At 29.2% G+C, this 22363-nt stretch overlaps 1 protein-coding gene across 30 annotated transcripts in view; it reads left to right on the top strand.

The window, feature by feature from the left end:
* Window positions 1–19148, top strand: part of LOC108907022 (microtubule-actin cross-linking factor 1) — a 389967-nt gene extending 370819 nt beyond the window's left edge. For 19 of the 30 annotated variants that reach the window (XM_018710510.2, XM_018710500.2, XM_018710502.2 and 16 more), the window contains 6 exons: window positions 2760–2917; window positions 9360–9618; window positions 10220–10373; window positions 10798–10860; window positions 11480–11572; window positions 18314–19148. In XM_018710510.2, coding sequence (XP_018566026.1) covers window positions 2760–2917; window positions 9360–9618; window positions 10220–10373; window positions 10798–10860; window positions 11480–11572; window positions 18314–18473 — 887 coding nt within the window. In that variant the 3' untranslated portion in view covers window positions 18474–19148. Of the gene's footprint in view, window positions 1–2759; window positions 2918–6668; window positions 6815–7319; window positions 7424–9359; window positions 9619–10219; window positions 10374–10797; window positions 10861–11095; window positions 11196–11479; window positions 11573–14678; window positions 15705–15735; window positions 15805–18313 lie in introns of those variants that run through there. The other 11 variants (XM_018710522.2, XM_018710513.2, XM_018710506.2 and 8 more) reach the window with 9 other exon arrangements.
* Window positions 19149–22363: the final 3215 nt, after the last annotated feature.

Here is a 22363-nt window from a genome sequence, read left to right as displayed (position 1 = left end):
GAATTTTTGCCACCCTGAAAAAATGAACAGACAACTTATATTTATGCAATTAGTAAAAATTACAAGTGGTAATGTAGAGAGGCTTAAAGAAACTACATATAAAATAGAATTCTTGAATATGAAAAGCATATTTTGTATGTTCACTTCATGGTGCATAAATTGTAGCAGTCTTTAATAATTTTTTTAAGGAAAAAATAAACAGCAGGGGATATTTAACATTATAATGATTATTATTACACAAGATACATCATTAATAAAATTTAACATGCTTTGCAAACCTTCGACCGCCCATTTAACAAAGATTTACAATAAACATATCCCTCGATGTTCATTAACATAATTCATGTATTAATCAAAATAACAAGAAACTACGTCTCCTGAGGAAATTGTTAAGTAAATAACAAAAATATTGGCTTTTTTACCTTTTTTTATTTTATTCGTATAACATGAAACAAAGGATCATTATCACCTCACTTAAAATCACTGGGTACTTTTACTTGTTTTTGAACATTATCGAACGTATACACCCTCTACAAATATTTTTCCTCATTTTTTTTAAAGTCGACTTGAAAACTGTTATACTTGAGTTTAATGCTTCTTACATGTAAAAGTACCTACTGTCAGCTACAAAAAAGACATGTTACATTATTTTTAAAAATACACAGGAACATTAAACAAAAACTTCTCATTGCATTAAACTAAATAATCGTCGTTTTTGTTTGATAGTCCTACCGCTTATTATTCCATGTTTACTAATATATATTTTCTGTTTCCTTCCCTCAATATAATAACTCCCCAATAATTATAATTTCTTTCTCTTCGTTGGTTTCTTAAAATAATTTGCAATTCATACACCTTTGGTTGCGCTGTTGATGTTTATTTGTGGCTTATTTATGTTTTAACATCGTCGTCATTGCAAATTGATGCGGTCTAAATATATAGTCTCACTAGTTTTACCAATACCTCACCCTGATATACCCGAACAGCACGAGCCTTGGTGCCCCCTTGGTAAGACGATGCACGTTAGGACATCTGTGTCTGTTATTCCCTTCACTTTGAATAAACAATTGTGTACCTTTCGGGAATTGTTTACAAATCAAAAATTCATTACATTTTAAACCGTTTTTTTTTTCAAAATAAGCAGAATTATTTTAAAAAATGAACCGTCATTGGCAAGTATTTTATAAATTCTAAAGCTTTTTTAACACGCTATATAAAAATAATTTATATTTTTTATTTTTAAAAGGGAACTTCAGACCAGAGTTATGGTGTAATATGATTAACAGTTTGGTTTGGATTTTTTCTCTTTTGATTGTGCATGTGTTTATATTTAATAACACAAGACATACATACACAACATTATTGTGGTGATTTTTTTATTTGTATGATTTTGTATATTTCTTTTTTTTTGGGTTAATAGATATTTAGCTCTTAATATGATATATCTATATTTTTGTTAAAGTGAATCTACTGCTAACGATAATTTTACTCAAAGTTTCGAGAAAGTGATATATCGTATTAAAAATATCACTGTATTATATATGCACATGCGTTTAACAGTAACATTTTTTAATAAAAAGTTTTTAGATACATGAACCTGCGTATTGTCTGAGTTGTGATAAAGTAACAGATAAATTTGATAGTTTTGAAACAACTGACTTGCTAAAAAAATGTTCAGGCAAATCTATTCTATTTTTAAAAATTCATATTTTTAATCCATTGAATAACTTGCTTGTACTTTTTTGACACATCTTTAGAAAGCTCACTCGATTGTCTATTTTATAAATCATGTTCCACTAATTTCTGAAATATTAATTATTTAGGAATTATTAAACAAAAAAGTGTTCAGTAATAAACAAACAAAAAAATATTTAAAACGACTACCATTCACAGCCAAGCAAAACCTCAGACAATAAATGAATACCCGTTGAAGGATATCTGGAGTAATAAATACTCATTGTATGAGATATTCTGTCTTGGTGCCCATGGATAGAATTAGATTTGTTCTTACAAACAGTATTTTTAATATAACCTTATAAAAAAATAATCTAGAATTCCAAAAAAATTATCGAAACTACTGAACAATTTACTGCAGCAGGGACATGCCTTGAAATGTTCCGCCAATGTCTTTCTACCTCGGGTGTTGAATGCGGTTAATTCCAAATAAGTGATGCAGGGATCTTCTTGGATTTCTATCTCAACAAATATCATACGGACTGTACCAGTTTGAAAAAATATAATTTGATTATTTTCTAACAATAACTATGTAATAGGTCTCATCATAATAATTGATAAATTAAGTAACAATCAACGATATCTCAGAAATTAATGGAGTATGATATTATTAAATATAGGTTTGTTGATATGGCTTTCTATAAATTTGTCAAAAAATGACATTCCATTTCAAAAAAATTACATTGTGATAGTTCTGACATCAATAGCATTACACGTTATCCATTGGCATCACAGGATGTGTTTTTAAAAATAGAAATCAATGTATCTACATTTTTTTCAACAAGTGAATTGTTTCAAGAATATTTTAGTAAGAAAATATGCTCTAAAAACTACTTTTTGATAAAATATGTTACTAGAATTAGTTGCATCATTTATGATTTAGAACTTTGCTTATTTTGTTTTGTTTGTTTTTTTTCCTCTTATCCACATTATCCCACATAAACAATTCGTCTGGACTAAACTTCCCTCCATTTATATAACCCCACTTATCCTCTGACCACTTTTTTATCCGATCACTACCTTAGCCAAAGGACGCACAAATATAGAGCTCCGTGAGCAATTCATCTTAGCTGACGGGGTGTCGCAAACTATGACAGCGTTCAGGTCGAAAACATCGGCCTCTAGTCCCGCCTCTGGCTCCTCTGCATCTTCACTACGCACACCTCAAGGGCCAATCACAAAGGTATTGCACCAAATAGCACATACATCATCAGTTGATTTATTTTTAAATTCATATGGTCGTTTAGCTATAAAGAGAAAAATGCATAATATCTGTTGTATTTGATAGAAAATTATCATGCAAAGCTCTAGTTAATTTGGAAATGAATGTTTTGAATTGTTTTTGATGATATCTGCATTATATAACTCAATAAATTCAATTTTTGGGCAAAGTTGAGCGATATATTGCAGAAAATCTATTAATTGCTAATTATTTTAAAATGAGAGCAGCAAAAGTGAAGAATTATTGGACCAAAAATTTGCAATTCTATTGTGTGATATTAAGATATTTGATGCATTTTCCTTTGAATGTCCTTATATGTATATACATACATATATATTTTTTTTATGTATGACTTGTTCTGTCTGCACTGTATTTAGGTATTGTCACTTGCTTGAGTAGATTTTAGAAAGCACAGTAAGTATATGCATGCTTTATATACACGCATATTTGGGCTTGAGAGTCGTCTTGTAAAGGTAAGTGTTTATGATTTTTATATTAATTTACCGAATGTATCTGTACCCTCGGGAGGTACGCAGTTTAATGTTATGAAAAATACATGAATATTTTAAATGTGTTTAATAATTAACTGTTTATTATATAATTTTATTGTTGTTGTAAACGTTTCAGCTCTATGGTTCATTACATGTCACCTATGTTGATATCTGTTAAATTTGATGCACACTAGCTGTAATTTAGCTCATATGCACACTTTTTGGTTAATTTGTTTTAGCATACACATCACGCTACTTTTATTTCATACATGATAAGGTTGCTATTTTTTCAATTTAGGTTTATGACTATTATATTTGGAGATTACTACTTGCTTAATGTATAGAATAGTATCATATGTTTATATTTAGAGAAGTAATATCCCCTTGTACACCATTCCAAAACATGCATTATACATACTCGCAGTTAATCCAATACCCCTCATCACAAAACGAATCTTATATATTATTTACATTACGATGGCCCAAAAAAAACAAATATTTTTTTTCGTGTCTTGTGAAAATATGTTAGTTTATCGTGTTTTAAGAGCCCCTCAAAAAATCAGCTAAAAAAAAATTATTTTAGAGATCCCTCAAGATTTTTAAAAAATTCCAAAATCGTCAAAAATTTAATTTTTTTATTTTTTCTAATTTTTTTTCTCGTTATTTTATCATTTTCTAAGTTGAAAAAAATATCAATTCTATTGGGATTATGGGTAGAACTAAAACACTTTAATAATTAAAAGATATTGTTTATTCACTTATTCAGATAGCACATCTATTCTGTATCAAATCAGATTAAAAACTAAAAATTCACTCTTAAGCTTAGTGATACAATATACCTCCGTATGTTTATAAGTATTTTAATTTTAATTTTTAAGGGCCGTTGGGCTTGAGAAATATAAACACATTAAAAGTAGGCATTAGTATCTAAGGATGGGAATGTTTTTGTTTACGTAACTTGAGTATCTTTCAACAGATTCTGAAAATTTCAAATCGATATTTTAATTTCTAAAGGTCACTGATAATTATTTTAACTTTAAAAGTATTGTACCTAAAATGTTTTCCAGCGACCTCTAAAAATAAATATGAACGAACTAATAATTTTTTTTATTGAATTTGATGAAAAAAAGAATAGAAATAAATCACGACACTTAAAAAATTTCTCGAGGCAATATTTACTACCGCACTGTGAGTATCAAATACCTATTTATAATTTTTAAATTTTTTAAAATTTAAGTGTTTCGTGATTTATTTCTATTCCTTTGTTCATCAAATTCATTAAAAAAAATTATTAGTTCGTTGATATTTATTTTTAGAGTTCGCTTGAAAACATAGGTACCTACAGTACTTTAAAAGTTAAAATAATTATGAGTGACCTTTAGAAATTAAAATATTGATTTGAAATTTTCAGAATTGAGATTTTTTCAACTTAAAAAATGATAAAATAACGAGAAAAAAAATTAAAAAAAAAATAAATTTTTGACGATTTTGGAAATTTTAAAAAATCTTGAGCAGACCCCTAAAAAAATTTTTTTAGCTGATTTTTTGAGGGGGCTCTTAAAACATGATAAACTAACATATTTTCACAAAAGACACCAAAAAAAACCGTTTTTTTTTTGGGCCACCCTAATTTACGTATATACATATACACTTTTTAAGTCGTTAAGAATTAGTGTAAAAATTGAGTCAGTTTTTATTTGGTCCATTTCTAAATCAAAATTGTTGATATATTTTTGTGGTGATATAAAAAAATATTTAAATTTTTGGAAAAGAAATTAGAAAAAATGTTAAAATAATTTTAACTGTAAAATAAATTTACCAGCATCTCATTTTGCTGCAAATAAAACGTGTAACATATATCTGTATCATAAAATGGCTGGTGATCTCTTTAAAAAATGGACAATTGTCAATAAAAAATTGAACATATTTTACTTCATGAGGCCTTCTTAGAATACACATTAAAATCTGCCCTATTGTATTATTTTTCATCCACAGTTATCCACAATTTGTTTCCATTTAGTTCTATATTTTGTTTTGCACAATGTATGTGGCAATATAATCGTCAGCTTCAATAATGACCACAGAGACATATTTCTGTGAAAATTATCAAAATAATTCATTATCGTCTACTTACATCTTAATGTTACTCGCATTGAACATCGAAATTAATTCAGGTAATAAAAACATCCATTGTGGTAACTATAATAGTCAATATCCTTTATACATTTGACTTCCAGTATATTTTCCGTACTGATGGGAACTCTAACCCGAACACATTACTGGTTCCATGACAGCATAAATCAGGAAAACTTACATTTGTCAATTTGATAAGCATGGCTCAAAATTTTTACGTCATTTTTGTTGTAAAATATAAGACAAATAACTGATTCAGTATTAGTTAATGGAATACACTGCAATTTTTAACATGTTGCTCAATAATAAATGTATTATGAGTTGCATATGCTATGGAAACAATTTACATTAATTCATTGAATAGTTTTAAATCGCAAAATGTAATGTTGCATTACCTCCAGTGACACAAAAAATTCATATTTTGGGTTATATTATTGTTTATTAAATTTTCCATGTATTAAGCTAGGCCATATTGCAATTTGGATATTATCTTCATGGAATATTAAATTTTTAGACTTAAGCTGCAACACATAATACACCTCTTCAGAAAAATGCGTTGTCATCACATACTTCTATAGGATAGAAGTATGTGGTTGTCATTCTTGTTAAAAATTGTAAAGCTAACCTATCTTTTTTATCTCGTATTTCGGTGAACAACCGTCATTTAACCCTTTTTTATTATAACCGAAGAAAAAAAATTAGGAATTTTGACCAATTCATCCTTTTTCATTTGTTCATGCATTGCAAAAACATTATAGGAATTCAGCACACTTTTTAAATATATATCGGTGTTACTATCACAATTTTAACTATTACTAATTTTTTTGGTTACTCTTTATCAAGATTTGAGATAGATATATTATAAATTAATAGTACTCAATTAATATCATTATCGACAAAATATTGCAACATTACTTATGTAATATGAAGCACTAGAGTATATGGAACATTAGTTTAAACTACACAGTACTACTACATACACGTGTGTTTTGGAATTGTGTATATTTCTTCAGATATTTTTGTACTTTTTCCACAATGTACACAATCTTTCATAGCTCACTGTCTCTTACATTTTCGCATGTATCTAGCTCACGAACATTTGGCGGAATTGATGCCTATTTTCGATCAAATAAGGGCCAGAGGAGAGTGTGGGAATGCATACCCCTTGCATGTGGGATCCACGGCAGGGCCCACCTTACACATGGCTCACGTAAATCCTAACACCTGCTATTGGGTAATATGTCACAATTTTTATTTGTTATTTTACACCTCGGGGTGTGGGCCTTTTCAGCTAGTTTTGTAGTCTTTTTTGAAGTGGAATTTTCCCCACATTTTGATAAATTGTTCTCAGGGAAAGGCATAGAGTTCCAGTTATATTGATTTTCAGATGATATTTAAAATTAATTAGAAGAATAATATTAAGTGCTTATCGTGAAGTTTTATATTGGCTTATTTGATCGATGCTGTATATTGGCTATTTCATGTAAATACATAGGCCATATGTTATCCTTATCGATATCTTGTACTTGTACTATGTTTCACCTGAAAACGATTCATCAGAATGTTGTATAAGCTGCCATAATGTTGCATGTATGCATGAGTGTGTCTTTTTCCTTTTATTTAGCAAATCACTATGTCTTATTATAAATTTTAAATACGTACCTTATTTTTTATCCCTGTATGAATGTTGTGGTACTATAATTGAATTGGTACCATTTTTGATTGTTTGGATTCTTTAGTTGCTGTTATTGGCCCAGAAAAGGATCATCATAAGCTTTTGTATCTGTCCCAAGTGCCAATGGTAGGTATAGAACAGGTTAGTAAATAATTCTATTAAACAAACTATGGATTATATTCCAAAGAAAGAATCATATTATTTAAATAGATGAATTGAGCAATCAAATTATATTTTCAAAGAAAGAATATTTATTATTAAAAAAAAATAGAACTGATATAACTATTTCCGTTGAAGATTATATTGACCTCGCCAGAGCAGGTAAGCACAATTTTGGTAAGTATCGATATTTCAGAAATATATGTTTGCTTGTATCTTTAGAGAACTGTATTTTTTTCTCAAAAAGGATCTTCTGTTAGTAAACAATCACTGTTCCTACACTTCAACTATTACTGTAATAATTTCACATCTTAGCAAGTACAATTTTTTTTGTAAAGTCTTTTTTTATTTGAATTGTGTTGTAGGGAACAGATTTTAAAAAACCGTTTACATTTATACCTCCAGTAGGTAAAAGAAATGGTAGCAAATCTATAATCTCTTATTTGTATAAAATGATATGAATAAAGAAACACAGACCTTCATATATGTTTACAAGCCACGTGACCGCCGAACTTAGACAACCCAACATTGCACGATTGGTACTGGTAATGAAACTTCCATAAATCTTGGCGTCACCATTATTAATGATTCATTTACAATGAACAATGAGAAACTGTTACGTATAAGCTAGAGATAATGTGATCGTTGTTTGGTTGAATAGAATCTCTTGAAAAATTACGCCAATCACAGCCGATGAAACAGAATGTTGTGTTTTAATGTAATCTTGATCTTACCGTTTTAATAATTTTTAATTTTACTGAAATTTAAATGCCAACATGAAGGAAATAAAATTACTGTTCCAATCAAAATCAACTGCTCACGTGGCTTGTAATCATTTATGAAGGCTCAGTACTTACACATTATAAATTGTTGAAATACGTATATTATTTAAGTAAATAGTTTCAATAGTCGCTTCACAATGACTGCATTACATAGTTTTAATTGAATTGAATTAAATTATTTTATATTTATATTTTATTTTTAATTTATATTTAACTGTATACTTTTAGTCACTTATTGAATACACTTGTAAGCACTCACAATTTAATTTGATAAACGTTCAACGTAAATAAATGGTTGATAAAGCACCATTCTGCACAGTATTGTCAACTGAAGATCCTTAATTCTGTTTCACTTTATGGTTTGTATTAGCAACCAAAAAATTTATTAAAAAAAAAATTTAAATTGTCGCATCACACAAAAACTTTTATAATAGTACCTAAATTATGTATTTATATGCAGGCTGTTTAATGTTCCACTGACAAAGGGTGATTCTTTGATCAAATATATAAAAAAAGTTCATATGAATCACAAATGTTTCGATTTATAAAATAGTTTTTATATAACTATTGTCATTTGTTGTACACCTTTTTCTTGTTGTGACAACACTGACTTTTCTTTGAAAAAAGACAACTCAGTTTTATGCTGCTATTATTTGATCCTGTGAAATTTTTTGTCCCATCAACTGTTTGTTTGTGTAATGTAAATTGAAAAATGACTTAAGCAACATCATTTTTCTATGTAACCTATTGGCTAGCTCGAAATAAAGCTGTAATAATGGTTTCAAATCTGGTCACCTAACTCGCCAGCAAATAGTACCATTAGTACAATTTCATGTACCAACAAACGTGTAAAATAAATGATAATAAAAAGAAGTTAAATTTTATAACCCTATATTTCAAAGGAAACGGGTTTGAGGACGTTTTTTTGGTAGAATTTTGGTAGAGAACCTTTTTTTAGTAGAATATTGGAACATCCTGTATTGGAACTACTCGTATACCCATTTTTTTATTAATTCACTTTTAACTGACTAATTCCGTAAAACACAATTACTGTAGTTTTTGATAAAGTTGAAATTTTATGGTTGTTAGTATTTACTATTTAAAAAAATAAATTGCTTTAAAGTTCATTGGATTCTGAAAATCAAAGATGTTATCTTCTACAGGTTCGAGAACGTTCTCAGAGGTCAGTGCCAATGGGAAGTCTTCCACGTACTTCAAAATCCTCGTTGTCGGCTGGTACACCCGATTCCTTATCCGATAATGAAAGTGCAACATTCCGTACCCCTCGCAAACCTTCCTATAGGTCTACGCTGACTCCAGGAGGTTCCAGAAGCAACTCAAGACCTGCCTCAAGGACAGGTAGCAGGCCAGGAAGCAAACCACCATCCAGGCATGGATCAAATCTCTCATTGGACAGTACTGGTAAGTTATAATTTCGATCAAGATTAGTTGTGATTTGATTAGATGGTATACGAGTACCGTATACAAGGTGTCCGGGAACTATAAGCAAAAAAAAAATAATGTTTTTTCTTGTAAATAAAAATAGTGTTAGAACTTGACACTTTTTCAAAAAATTAATACATATTATATATATCGTTTTAAATATTTTTTTATATTTCCATAACTACTTTTTAGTATAGTGATTGTTTTTCAAATTTGATATATATTGTTGATAACCAATAGCACTTACGAAAAAAGGACATTAAAATTATAGTGTTTAAATGGTCTTTATTGGCTACAAAATGGATTGATTGGTTTTTCACATAATTAAATCGCTTAACAATAGGGATTAGTGCTTCAGAATTTTTATGAATTTTTCATAGTAGTTATTTTTAACAATGATAAATGCACCAAATGAAAAAAAAAAAATATCCTGCTGAAGATTAAGAAATCACAAGTTTGAGGTTATGTAATTCCAACAATATTAAATTTTAGAAAAGTGAAGGAACTTGTACCATTATTTTTGTACTCATTGTTTCTGGTGATATACTTGCCTTTTTATTCATCCATGTTTTTCTTTTAGATGATGCTACTCCATCTAGAATACCAAGAAGAACACCAACAACTTCTGGACGTAGTGCATCTACTCTTTCTTCCACAAGAAAAAATATTAATGGGTCTGGTTCTAGACCTCGGACACCTACTGGGTTAATATCGCCTGCTAGTCCAGCCACAAGGTAATTATTCTTTTTTATTTTTAAAGTAACTACATGGTTTTAGGTCTATTATTAGGTACACTTAAAATTAATTTTAAAAAAGTAGTTTAATTGCAATTACATGTAACCAATATAATAAAAAGATACTAAATTTAATAAACTTTAATATCCATTAGTATGTTAACAGTACTATTGAATGATTGACTTTATATATTTATTTAACCTCTACAGTGATTTTAGTAAAGCGTTACACACCAATTTTGTGTAACATAATTTGGATGGTATTTTGCTTTTCATTGAAAAGCTTCTCAATGTTTTTTTTTCGTTTATTTCATTTATTTCATAGGAGGTTAAATTAATATTACATTTTTAATACAAATTTACAATCTAAGCTTGTTCTGTTAAATGTTTACTAATATTGGGCATGTTCTTATAACATTGGTAGATCAACGGGAATACCCAGAGCATCTAGCATACCAACATTAACAGGAATATCAGCAACGCCAAGGTAACGAAATCCTTGTGGCTTTCGCAGAAATATATTGCATATTTGTACATAAAATTTGGCGTTGAGGTTCATTGTAGAATAATTGGGGTATAATTGGCAGAGTGGTTATAGGTTATTCAAAATTGCATGGAGGGTTTTTTTGTGTAGAAAGAAGGGCAGCCAACTAAAAAAAAAACTTAAAAACTAATAACAAATATATTTTTTATTGTTGATATTTAAATGCTTAAAATTCCAGGAGAAAGACTAAAACCCCAGAAAAGTCTTTATCATTTAGACTGAAACCAACACCAGAGCAGACAAATTCTTGTTGTCCCGATCATTAGTTTTGTCATAAGGTATTAAAAATCTGTCTAAATTTTGGTGCAGTTGTTAAGAAATATTAACCAATCTATAAGTAGTTTAGTTGGCTAAGGTAGATTTCTTAACTGATTTTAATTAATATTTAATTTTTAATAAATAGTGTCATTCTATATTTAATGACAATTATGTTATTGTAATAAATTATTATATAAGTTGGCAAGCCCTTTGAAAATTGAAAATTTTACGAGCTCTATAAAATTGAAAATAAAGTATACCTACAGAGGAAATTGCTTCGATGTTAATTTGTTGGTATTATAAGGTCTCGCATACCGGTCTATAAAGGGAAAAGTGAGGAAACAGATCCAGAATCACCTTCCACTTCAAGCTCATGTTCTGTCTCTTTCTCTTCTGGGTAATTGTGTGTTCTCTTTTGCATGTCGTTCTTGTTTGTGCTGTTTTTGGATCAAAATCGTACAAAGATTATTTTAGAAAATCATACATGATTTTCTGAAACTCATAAAATGTGTTTAGACCAGGCGGTATCTGTTTTGGCTTGGGTGAATCGTATAACCACGGAGATTTTTGGCTTTTTGGCTTTCAAATATCACTAGAAATGAAAATTTTTCTATGCTCATAAAAAAAACGTGGGCTTAACTTTTAACGGCACAATATGTTAAAAAAATTGGAAAAATGTCATATTTTTCTTCCTATTTAATTATGTATCTTTTTAAGAGTTAATTTTAAGCGAAAATGGAAGAGGAAAAAAATGTTTGAAATTAAATTTTTTATAATACATGACTGGTTACAAATCGAATGAATCATGATTATTATAGTAAAAATCGAAAAAATCACAAAAATGGGATTAAAAAACAATACCATTTAGGGAATTTTTTTGGTGTATTTAAATTGTGTGTAGGACCTTTATACTTGGCTCAAGAAAACTTCATGTTATGTAGAAACATCACACCAAATTTCATCAAAATCGGTTCGATAAATTTTGCATAATAATTTTGCAATTCAGATTAAAAAAAAAAAATTGCAAATTTTCAAAATTTTGCACAGCAAAAACCAAAGCCCTTAGATACTTGAAAATTTAATCACATATAGAAGGGCTCTCAGGCTTTCAAACTTTTTTTGAAAAATTCGAATCCGTCAATTAGGAGAGCTCTGGCGCTTGTTTAAACATTGGTCGAATTTTTGTACTTATAAACAATTAGAATAACTTTGTGAATATTCAATCAAATCAAATTTTTTAAAGCAGGTTTTAAAAGTTCTTGGAAAGACGCTTCTTTTAAAAAAAAACAGATCGATTGATCAATTAGTTACGTAGTTATAGCCGTCATTTACACTAAATGTACTGGGACATCCGGGCTAATTTTTCGAAAAATACCTTTGGTATTCCGAGTACTTACCAGGTCTAAGATTACAATACTTTTCTTCATTGGCAACCTACTTTAAAACGTGTTTAAAGTTATTTATGCAAGCGAGAAATTCAATAAAATCGTACGGGTGGTGGTGGTGGGGGAAGCAGAGAGCGCGGCCGCTTCGGCCTGCTCGAAATTGAATCGTCTATAACTACGTAACTAATTGATCAATCGATCTGTTTTTTTTTAAAGAAGCGTCTTTCCAAGAACTTTTAAAACCTGCTTTAAAAAATTTGATTTGATTGAATATTCACAAAGTTCTAATTGTTTATAAGTACAAAAATTCGACCAATGTTTAAACAAGCGCCAGAGCTCTCCTAATTGACGGATTCGAATTTTTCAAAAAAAGTTTGAAAGCTTGAGAGCCCTTCTATATGTGATTAAATTTTCAAGTATCTAAGGGCCTTGGTTTTTGCTGTGCAAAATTTTGAAAATTTGCAATTTTTTTTTTAAATCTGGATTGCAAAATTATTATGCAAAATCTATCGAACCGATTTTGATGAAATTTGGTGTGATGATTCTACATAACATGAAGTTTTCTTGAGCCAAGTATAAAGGTCCTACACCCAATTTAAATACACCAAAAAAATTCCCTAAAAAGTATTGTTTTTTAACCCCATTTTTGTGATTTTTTCGATTTTTACCATAATAATCATGATTCATTCGATTTGTAACCAGTCATGTATTGTAAAAAATTTAATTACAAACATTTTTTTCCTCTTCCATTTTCGCCTAAAATCAACTCTTAAAAAGATACATAATTAAATAGGAAGAAAAATATGACATTTTTCCAATTTTTTTAACATATTGTGCCACCAAAAGTTAAGCCCATGTTTTTTTTATGCGCATAGAAAAATTTTCATTTCTAGTGATATTTGAAAGCCAAAAAGCCAAAAATCTTCGTGGATATACGATTCACCCAAATATGGCTTTTTGAAACAGATACCGTCTGGACTAGTTAGTTCTCTTTGCTGCAAAAATTTCAAATTATTTTCAAAACATCATGTGGTGATTGTAAATTGTCTCTCGATATTTTCAGGAAGGAAAGTACATTAAAAAATAAACGTATTTTTTATATTAACTTTTTCCTAAAACTGGAGGATATGGATAGTATATTTGTATCTGTTTTTTGTTATATCTTAATAATAGCTCAAGATCATATTCACATGTTAAATTTAAACATCAGGACACTACTTTATGCAGTATTTATACTCAGCTCAGATGCTGCATCTTTGTGCAAGATATTCGTTAGTAACTTTATCATTAATTCTTTTAAAATTTTTCATATCTAAGTAATTTTAAGACATTTTTAATAATTATCAATCTCTAGACTATTATTGAAAAATAGTTAGGTATATGTTGCATTTGCAGCATTTGATAACATAATGAAATGGAATTAATTACTTGTTTTATTTTATAATGTATCTTCATTTGTTAAAACTGGATAATGATTCTATTTGTTGGCACTAAATCTTTTTGTATTAATAGATCACATTAATAGATTACAGATAAATATTTTTTAATTTATTATTTTTTTAAATGAAGATAAAGTGAGGGATGAAGTAATAACAGTTACTCCCTAAAATTACCAGTTCTGCAAAACGTAGAATTTGAATAATAAGTACTGCATTAATTTGTGTCCAGATGTTCTAAGTTTAAAAAAGATATGTCAAAAGACCTTTAAAATATTGCAAAGAAATATGCTCCATTTAAAGGAATATATCTTTCTTATTATCCATTTTTAGAAAAAGAAATGTTAATAAAAAGGTATTATTTATTTTTAATGTACTATACGTGTCAGGAAATATCTCAAGACCATATGGATATAATCTATATTTTCCATTTGCTAGATTTTCTATTAAATGAATTATTACATTTAGTTCATTTCTCAAATACTTGAGAAAAGTGATTCAAATGATAAATGTGTAAAGTATTATACTTTCTAGTTAGCATTGATAGTATTTTGTACGATTTGGTGAATTGAAGCGATTTGGTAATTTGGAACCTGCAATAGTTCTATTTTATCAAATAATAATAAACATTGTGTTGACATTTTGTGTGACTAATGTTTTCTTTGCTTTACTAACAAATCAGAACAAAATCTTCAGCAAGTAAATCAAGCAAGTCAAAAATACCTATTAGTAGGTAAAGTTTCTTATATATTATTTAATATTATTCTGGTTGCATGATTGTACGAACAGCACATTATTTATTTATTTTTTTTTTTACCTTTATACATATTTTCATTTGTAGCATGATTCCACATGTCACATGTATAATAGTAATTCTGTTTAATATATTTTTTTTTTCTTTATAGAATGACTCATAAAAATAGTAGTGCAAAAGTTTAAAATAAACGCATAACTGTGGGTTATTACAAATAAGGCTGGCAAATCTTGGTTAACATTCAATCAAGCTAAAATGAGAATAAGGATATTTATATACATCCAAATGTCATAAGTGTTTATTTGCAATAATAGCCTTTATTCATCACATATCTGCAGTCTGCAGTAGTAATAGTGCTATGTTGCATTGCGATATCATATATACCTTTGCGTTGAAACCAAATTTGCCAGTCTTAATTAAAAATTTAGTGGGTGCAATGGCATAGTACAATTTTAACCTTTCATGTACAGTTGCTGTTGATGATGCTCGGCTTAATATCCTGTAAATATTAATTTAAAGTTTTTTATATACCAACTTTTGCTTTCATAAATTTAACAAATTTTTTATATGGAGTGATTGTATAACATGTGAAAGGTTAAATTTGTATTTTTTTTTGTTTTATCAGTATGATTTTTAGTAGTTTAAATATAAATTGAAAATCAATTGAAGAGGTCATTTAGATTTTTTTTGTTTGATACTTAGATTATGTGTTCTCAGATCACTATAATTGATTTTTGATTCATACTTGGGGAAATTTACTAGTGTACTACTAGTACATGAGATTAATAAATATATTTCACATTTACTTAACTCCAACAATTAATTATTACTAGTTGTTTTTATTTTATTGTTGATTTGGGTTTTGGGGCTTTATAATCATTTAATAACTGGAGTTTTTTTATACGAGAGTGTGATTTTGTAATTACTTAATCATTTTAAATAATAACCTGACTAACTGGCATGTATATGTATATTTTTTAACCAGGAGTGCAAGTTCAAACAAAGTAAGACAAGTGACAATTGGTGTTGCGCCAACACTGAGGACAGCCTCTAGGTAACTTTTAACAAAATCACTTTTATTTTAGTAACTTAGAACAAAATTTATGCCATTACAATATTTTAAATTTAACAAAAAATTAAATTCCTCTTTTCTATCCCATATGCATTTACTCTTTATTATTCACCAATACTTGCAAATCACTGTCGATGACACTAAAGAAAACAGGCAATACTACCAAAGTCGGTTTCTCTCGGTTGATGAAATAGCCACCAATTCATATTCAAGTAGGTTTTAAATTTCTATTATTAAAGCCTTACACTAAGTACTATAGCATATACATAAATACCAACAATTCAACACCATTTTTGTTATTTTAACCTATTTTATTGAATTTTGTGTCCTTAGATAGATAAAGTGTTCTTGAAGTGCGTGATGTATAGTATTATGTATTTTGTATTTGTCTGCTTTTTTCAGTGTGAGATTTTTGGTTAGGAAAAACTATTTTAAAAAAATAACCCTTCACTGATCATTTTTGCTACAGTTTGTTAATTTTTAAATCTTATGGTGGGTGGCTACTGGCTATAAATAAAAAAAATGAAAACTATATCACAAATAAATAACTTCAGAAAATATAAATAGATGATGATTTAAAAATAGTAAAGTAAAAAATTTAATGAATTACTTACAGGTTTATTAATAATGCTTTAAGATATTTTTCCATGATCACCTTACATATAGTTTGTTGGCCCTTTGTTAGTGGTAATATGTTACAAACAAAAAATACAAACTTTTACTATTATACCGGGTGATTCAGTTTGGTATTCGCGACCATGTATCACTTTTATTTTAACAAAATAGCTATAACAAACCCTATATATTTTTAAACCGCCACTCAAACTCTATCAAATGACATTATTAGATCGTCTCCATGGTAACATATGTCAAAATTGCTATAGTTCACTGTTTTTGTTCAAATGCACACTATATAATTTTTAACAATTCTGGAAGATATATTTTTTCTGCGTTCAGTTATGTAAGGAAGTCTATAGTTTCATTAGAAATATTGCTGGAAAAACAGCAAAAAAAGAGGAACCCTACTTTTAGTAGCTTTATTCTGAAAAATTATAGCCAGCTGCAGAAACAATAAGTTATTATGTTTATTAAAGTGATTTTATTTTTAATATGATAATAATATAAAAATTTAAAAAAAACAATACTTATTTCAAATGTTCAAAATGACTCTCATTTGTTTCCAAACACAGAATAGCTCTATTTATCACTCCCTCTCTACAAACACATTCTAGTGTTTTCTTTATTTAATCTCCGACATTCTACTCTTATTCTGTTTTTAAGGTCGCCATTAATATTTTTAGGCGAAGAATAAACTTCTTCCTTTAAGTAAGGCCAAAGAAAGAAATCTGTAGGAATGAGATCTGGAGATCTATAGCAGGCTATTTAACATCTTTATCGAATGTTCTTCATCTCTTACCCTTCTGAGTTTAGAAAACTCTTCTTTTCTTTTGAAAACTTCCATCTGCCGCCAAACTCCAGGCTAACTTTCCGAAAATTTTATCTCATGGAAGTTGTCTCTGCAGAAAACGATGTTGGTACAAATGCCTGGCAGCTTTAGCGTTCTTTCGGCGCTCTCCATAAATTAAAATCATATCTAGTTTTTCTTATTGGTTATTGTAAGTATTAATATTATAATTAGTTGTAGATAGAATAGGTAGGTACAAAATGTCAATTATTTTTACAAACCGTTATTTAGAAACATCAAAATTCAGTTTTTTCCGTAGCTGGCTATCATTTTTCAGAATAAAACTACTGAAAGTACGGTTCATCTTTTTTGCCGTTTTTCTAGCAATATTTCTAATAAAACTATAGACTTCCTTATATAGCTGAAGGCAGAAAAAAATTTCTTCCAGAATTGATAAAAAAAATATGTGTGCCATTTGAAGAAAAATAGTTGACTATAGCAATTTTGACATATGTTACCATGGAGACGATCTAATAATGTCATTTGATAGAGTTTGAGCGATGATTTAAAAATATATAGGGTTTGTTAAAATAAAAAAGATACAAGTCTGTGAATATCAAACTAAATCACCCGGTATATATTTTGTTCGCCATGCTACTTACTAAATTAAAAAAGTATAAAATTTTACAATATCACAAATACAATATAACTATAAAGATTACTTACCTATTTACATTGTTAGAGAATCCAAAAATCTTAAATTATTATTACTGTAGAAAATAAATCACACACTTAAAAGGTGTACATTGACTCATTCCACATGTCATTCTGAATTTGATCTAACAAGGTTTCTAAACCGTGCAATTTTTAAATAAATCGTTATATAAGTTGTGCTAGTACGCACCCATTGAATTGTTTTTTTTTTAAGTGTGCATACTGTATATTATCGCATATTTCTGCCCCCCCCCTCCTAATTTTTTCGTTAATTGACTAGTTAAAAATTGTAATGGTATAAATTGCTTTGGTGTGATCTAAAACCTCATCAAGTTTGAAATTTATAGTTTTTAACTCAATTTATGTAATTAGGACAAGAACCCCATCAGGATCTAACACACCAGTTCATCCCGATCAACAAACTGCCGTCTCAAAACTACTACGGCGACCTTCTGGTGCTTCGGATACACCAACAGGTCAAGCACGGAAGAAAAAATCATCGATTTCAGATCGTGAACCATTTAGGTTGTAATTATTTAAGTTTTTAACTTATTCCAAAACTTACAATGACTGACATATAAGTTATAGCTTCTGTATGAAAAATATTGTTCATATTTTTGTATAAAATGTAATTTATTAGTTCCAAGGCCTTTTCGTCTAGCAAAGATCGCCAGTTTTGCTGGAAGAAGATGCTTGGAGTTTTTCTCTAATAAAAAATAAGTTGCACTTTGTTGTCAAAATAACCAGTAGGTGTATTTAAAACTCAAAATGAAGGATTATTAATTTATTTTCTGCATGATCAGTCTTCTGCTTATAAAATATGTTTTTGTTTATTTTTATAAATTAGTTGCCATATCAACAAAATCGAATCATTTTTTTATTTATTGTGATTTAATTTCTGTATCAACAATTGATTTAGATTTATTATGGAGAAGTATCTGTATATTGGCTAAAAAGGGACCATTTTTTTATTTTCTCTATTTAGGTTTTACTAATTCGTCTAACCAGCTTTATATCTTATGATATTAATGTTTTATATATATTTTGCTAGGAAATCTGGCAGTATAAAGTGTGATTACCAGTTGTTAAAGTTTCTCTTTTATGATCGCCAGTGTAAAAGGCAAACTCAAGACAACTTATTTATGTATTGCTTTTGTATTATTTAACTATTATAATTGTTATTTAATAAAACTAAATTTTATTAATATCCATGTGTTTGTTCATATTCCATTTGTTTTTAACCTTCTCCAAAATTTGTCAAAAAAAAAAAATAAAGCAGGAATTTAAATTTTTTTAACAATTAATATTTCTAGTTAAGTGGTATTAAGTAGAACCCTCTGTTGTTAAGAGGACGTAGCTGCCATCAGTCCAGCTGGTGCATCACTCTTCGAAGGATAGATATTGTAGCCTTAAAAAATGTTGGGAATCAAGCTCTAATGGAAGTAGGCAGAACTTTTAATACACAAAATAAATTTTGTTAAACAAACAAATAAGAAATCCTAAATTTTAAAATTGTAGCTCCTGTTAGTCCGAGGGACGTGTCTGCAATTTCTGGTGCCCAAGAATAAGTTAATTTTATTTTATTTATGACTCGAACATAATACATTTCTTGTACTTTTTGATAAGCAATTATTTCACCCATTCACGATAACTCTTCCCGGTACTCCCTGTTTCAATGACCGACCAACTTTCATCTCGCTTATTCTCCTTTAGCCTTTTCTTGATTTGACATTTGTACTACTCTAGGTATACGAATTTGTTACAAGATTTTTTTAAATCTGAATGTGTCGCAAAATGAAAATTTTGTTTAACCCTTTGATGTGCAATACGTCTGAACGTAGCTACCACGCCGTGCGCAGAAGTTTGTCATGTGTGAACATTACATCTGGAGCAGTTAGACCACTTATAGTTTTACATTATGTTGTGTTAAATTAGGATTTACGATCAATTTTACGATTTTATTTTAAATAAAATAACAGTATATCGACAGCTGAACTAAATAGAAACTGAAAGAGAGATGAACAATCTTGGCATTGTTACCAGTACCTCTTTCCATAAAAATATTTGTCACAATCACTATAAGCTCCACCCGCAAAAATTCCCCATACTAATCGCAACAACCGAGTCACTATGCACATAGTTGCGAATATATACGGTTTAAGCAGCGTGATCCAATTTAACTATTCAAGCGAATTAATCCATCTGGAGCAGTTTGAGCCCTATAAATTTTTAGCGAATAAATACGTCTGGAGCAGTGAGAGGGTTAAACCAACATTTCTGGTACAAATTATAATCTTATCAGCTTAACACATTTAGCGCCATGGCAGACACCGGTGTCTGATAAGCTATAGGCAGATCAGGCCACAGCGGTCACCGGCGTCGGCCTTACTTATTCATTAGCATTGGCCAGAGGACACTTACTTTCGAAGAGTTATTATTAATTGTCCGCCATGGCCCTGTATAATAGTGTATAAGTACCCCATGGGTTTTTAATAAAAACATTTTTCTTCATTTTCAGAGCCATGTCCGCGATTGTGACTGCTGTGGCCTGCTGAAACTAACATTAATATATATATATATATCCTAAGGGCCAGAGCGGACACGCTATTATATTAGTAAGAACTTAGATCTTTTTCTATATAAATTTTATTAAAGAAACATATATAAAACAAATATAAACTTAAAAAAACTGATCAAAAATATGTCAAAATATGAAAATAAAATATACGAGTACTTATTATTGTTAAAAACAAAATAAAACTAGTTGTTGTGGAATGCGTTGTTAAAACATTCTAAACAAAGCCGCGGCTGGTCTGGACAGCTCTTACAAAAAGTGGTAACTTTTCTAACCTTAGTTTTTGGAATTTCATTGTTTAGTTTAGTAAATACACAGACATTTTTTCTCATCTCGAAAGCAACACAATTAAATACAATAATTTTGTGAGCTTGTATAAATAGAGAAAATTGATAACATTTATTGAAAAAAATACTTACCAACCATATCAATATCACTTTCCCATTCTACATCAGTATTCTTTGACAAACAAAAACAGAAAAAGATTGTTAAGAAGTGTCGGCCTTGCTAGTCTTTTTAATACTGTGTATTTTGCAGGTGGCCGATGCTTTCCCAAGAAAGATATATATGTAAGTTATGACAGTCAGTCCGTATCAAAAACATAGTCTCGGTGTCCGCCCACTTATTTGTGTCCGCTAAAATGACCGCTACGGCCTAGAAAGAAAGCAAATTTTCGACAAATGTTTCCGCTATGGCCCGGTGTGATATACAATATGCATTTTTTTGGTATAGGGCCAGGTCAGACACTGGTGTCCGCCGAGCTTGTCTTATGGGTGGTCTGGTGCGTAGATTCAACAAAATTATTTTGGCGCTGAATGTGTTAACTACACATTCAAAATTTTTTTATCAAATTATACAAGGTGTTACGCTGTTGGCCGATTTCAAACTTTTTTTTTTAGAATGTAGGGTAAAGAAATTCTATCTAACTGTGATACTGCTGTTTTTATTAACGCATTACACGCCCAACTAGGACGCATTTTTTTGACGTCAAAACAGCTAATTGGTATTAGCAATTTTTTTTTTAAAAAAATAGATTATGTATTCTCTCAGCATTCCTTAAAACGTCATATCACCAAGTTTCATCAAATTCGATACATCTTCAGATGAGCACTAGTTGCCCAAAAACGGCAGTATCACAGTTAGATTAGTTTTTTTACCCTACATTCCATTCCATTTTTGAAAACAGCAAAAAAATAAGGAACTTACGGGCTTGTACCACATTTAAGCACGACACCCTGTATATTACAGAGTTTCAAAATTTTTCCCATTAGTGCCAGTATATTTTAAAAAATTTATTCCATCCAGTAGCTTCACCCTGCTCTTTTATAAGGTAGATGCATTTTTAAAATTGCCCTAACACCTACCTTACTATATACACATGAAATACTTGTAAATTTTAATATTATTTATTGAATTAAAGTAAATACATATATTACAAAAATTTGTATAAAAGACTAATAAATAACTTAATAAATAAGAGTTTATGTATTAATTACAAATAAATAAATAACACACCAGCCAGAGACATACAAAAAACGTTTTAAATAAATAAAGCCACACTGCATTTGGAAAAGGTACAACCTAGTGCATATATATGTACATAGTAGTATTAACAATAGCTATATTATTTATCACTATAAACATTAACATGTACACGTACAGGGTGTAATTGCAAATGCGTTACAGACAGAATTGTAGTATTGTCTAGAACACGAAGAGTTCCTTATTTCCACATAAGTAACAGGTCTAGAGAAACATTTTGATATATTTGTTGACAATATTAGTTAGGTATGACCTCAAATATGCCATATTACACAGAATTTATCTTCCTTCATGTCTGTAGTAAA

The sequence above is a fragment of the Anoplophora glabripennis genome, unplaced genomic scaffold (assembly GCF_000390285.2).
Source record: "Anoplophora glabripennis isolate ALB-LARVAE unplaced genomic scaffold, Agla_2.0 scaffold166, whole genome shotgun sequence".
Taxonomy (NCBI): domain Eukaryota; kingdom Metazoa; phylum Arthropoda; class Insecta; order Coleoptera; family Cerambycidae; genus Anoplophora; species Anoplophora glabripennis.
Note: the sequence above shows the minus strand (reverse complement) of the source record. Positions and strands in the feature narration are given on the sequence as shown.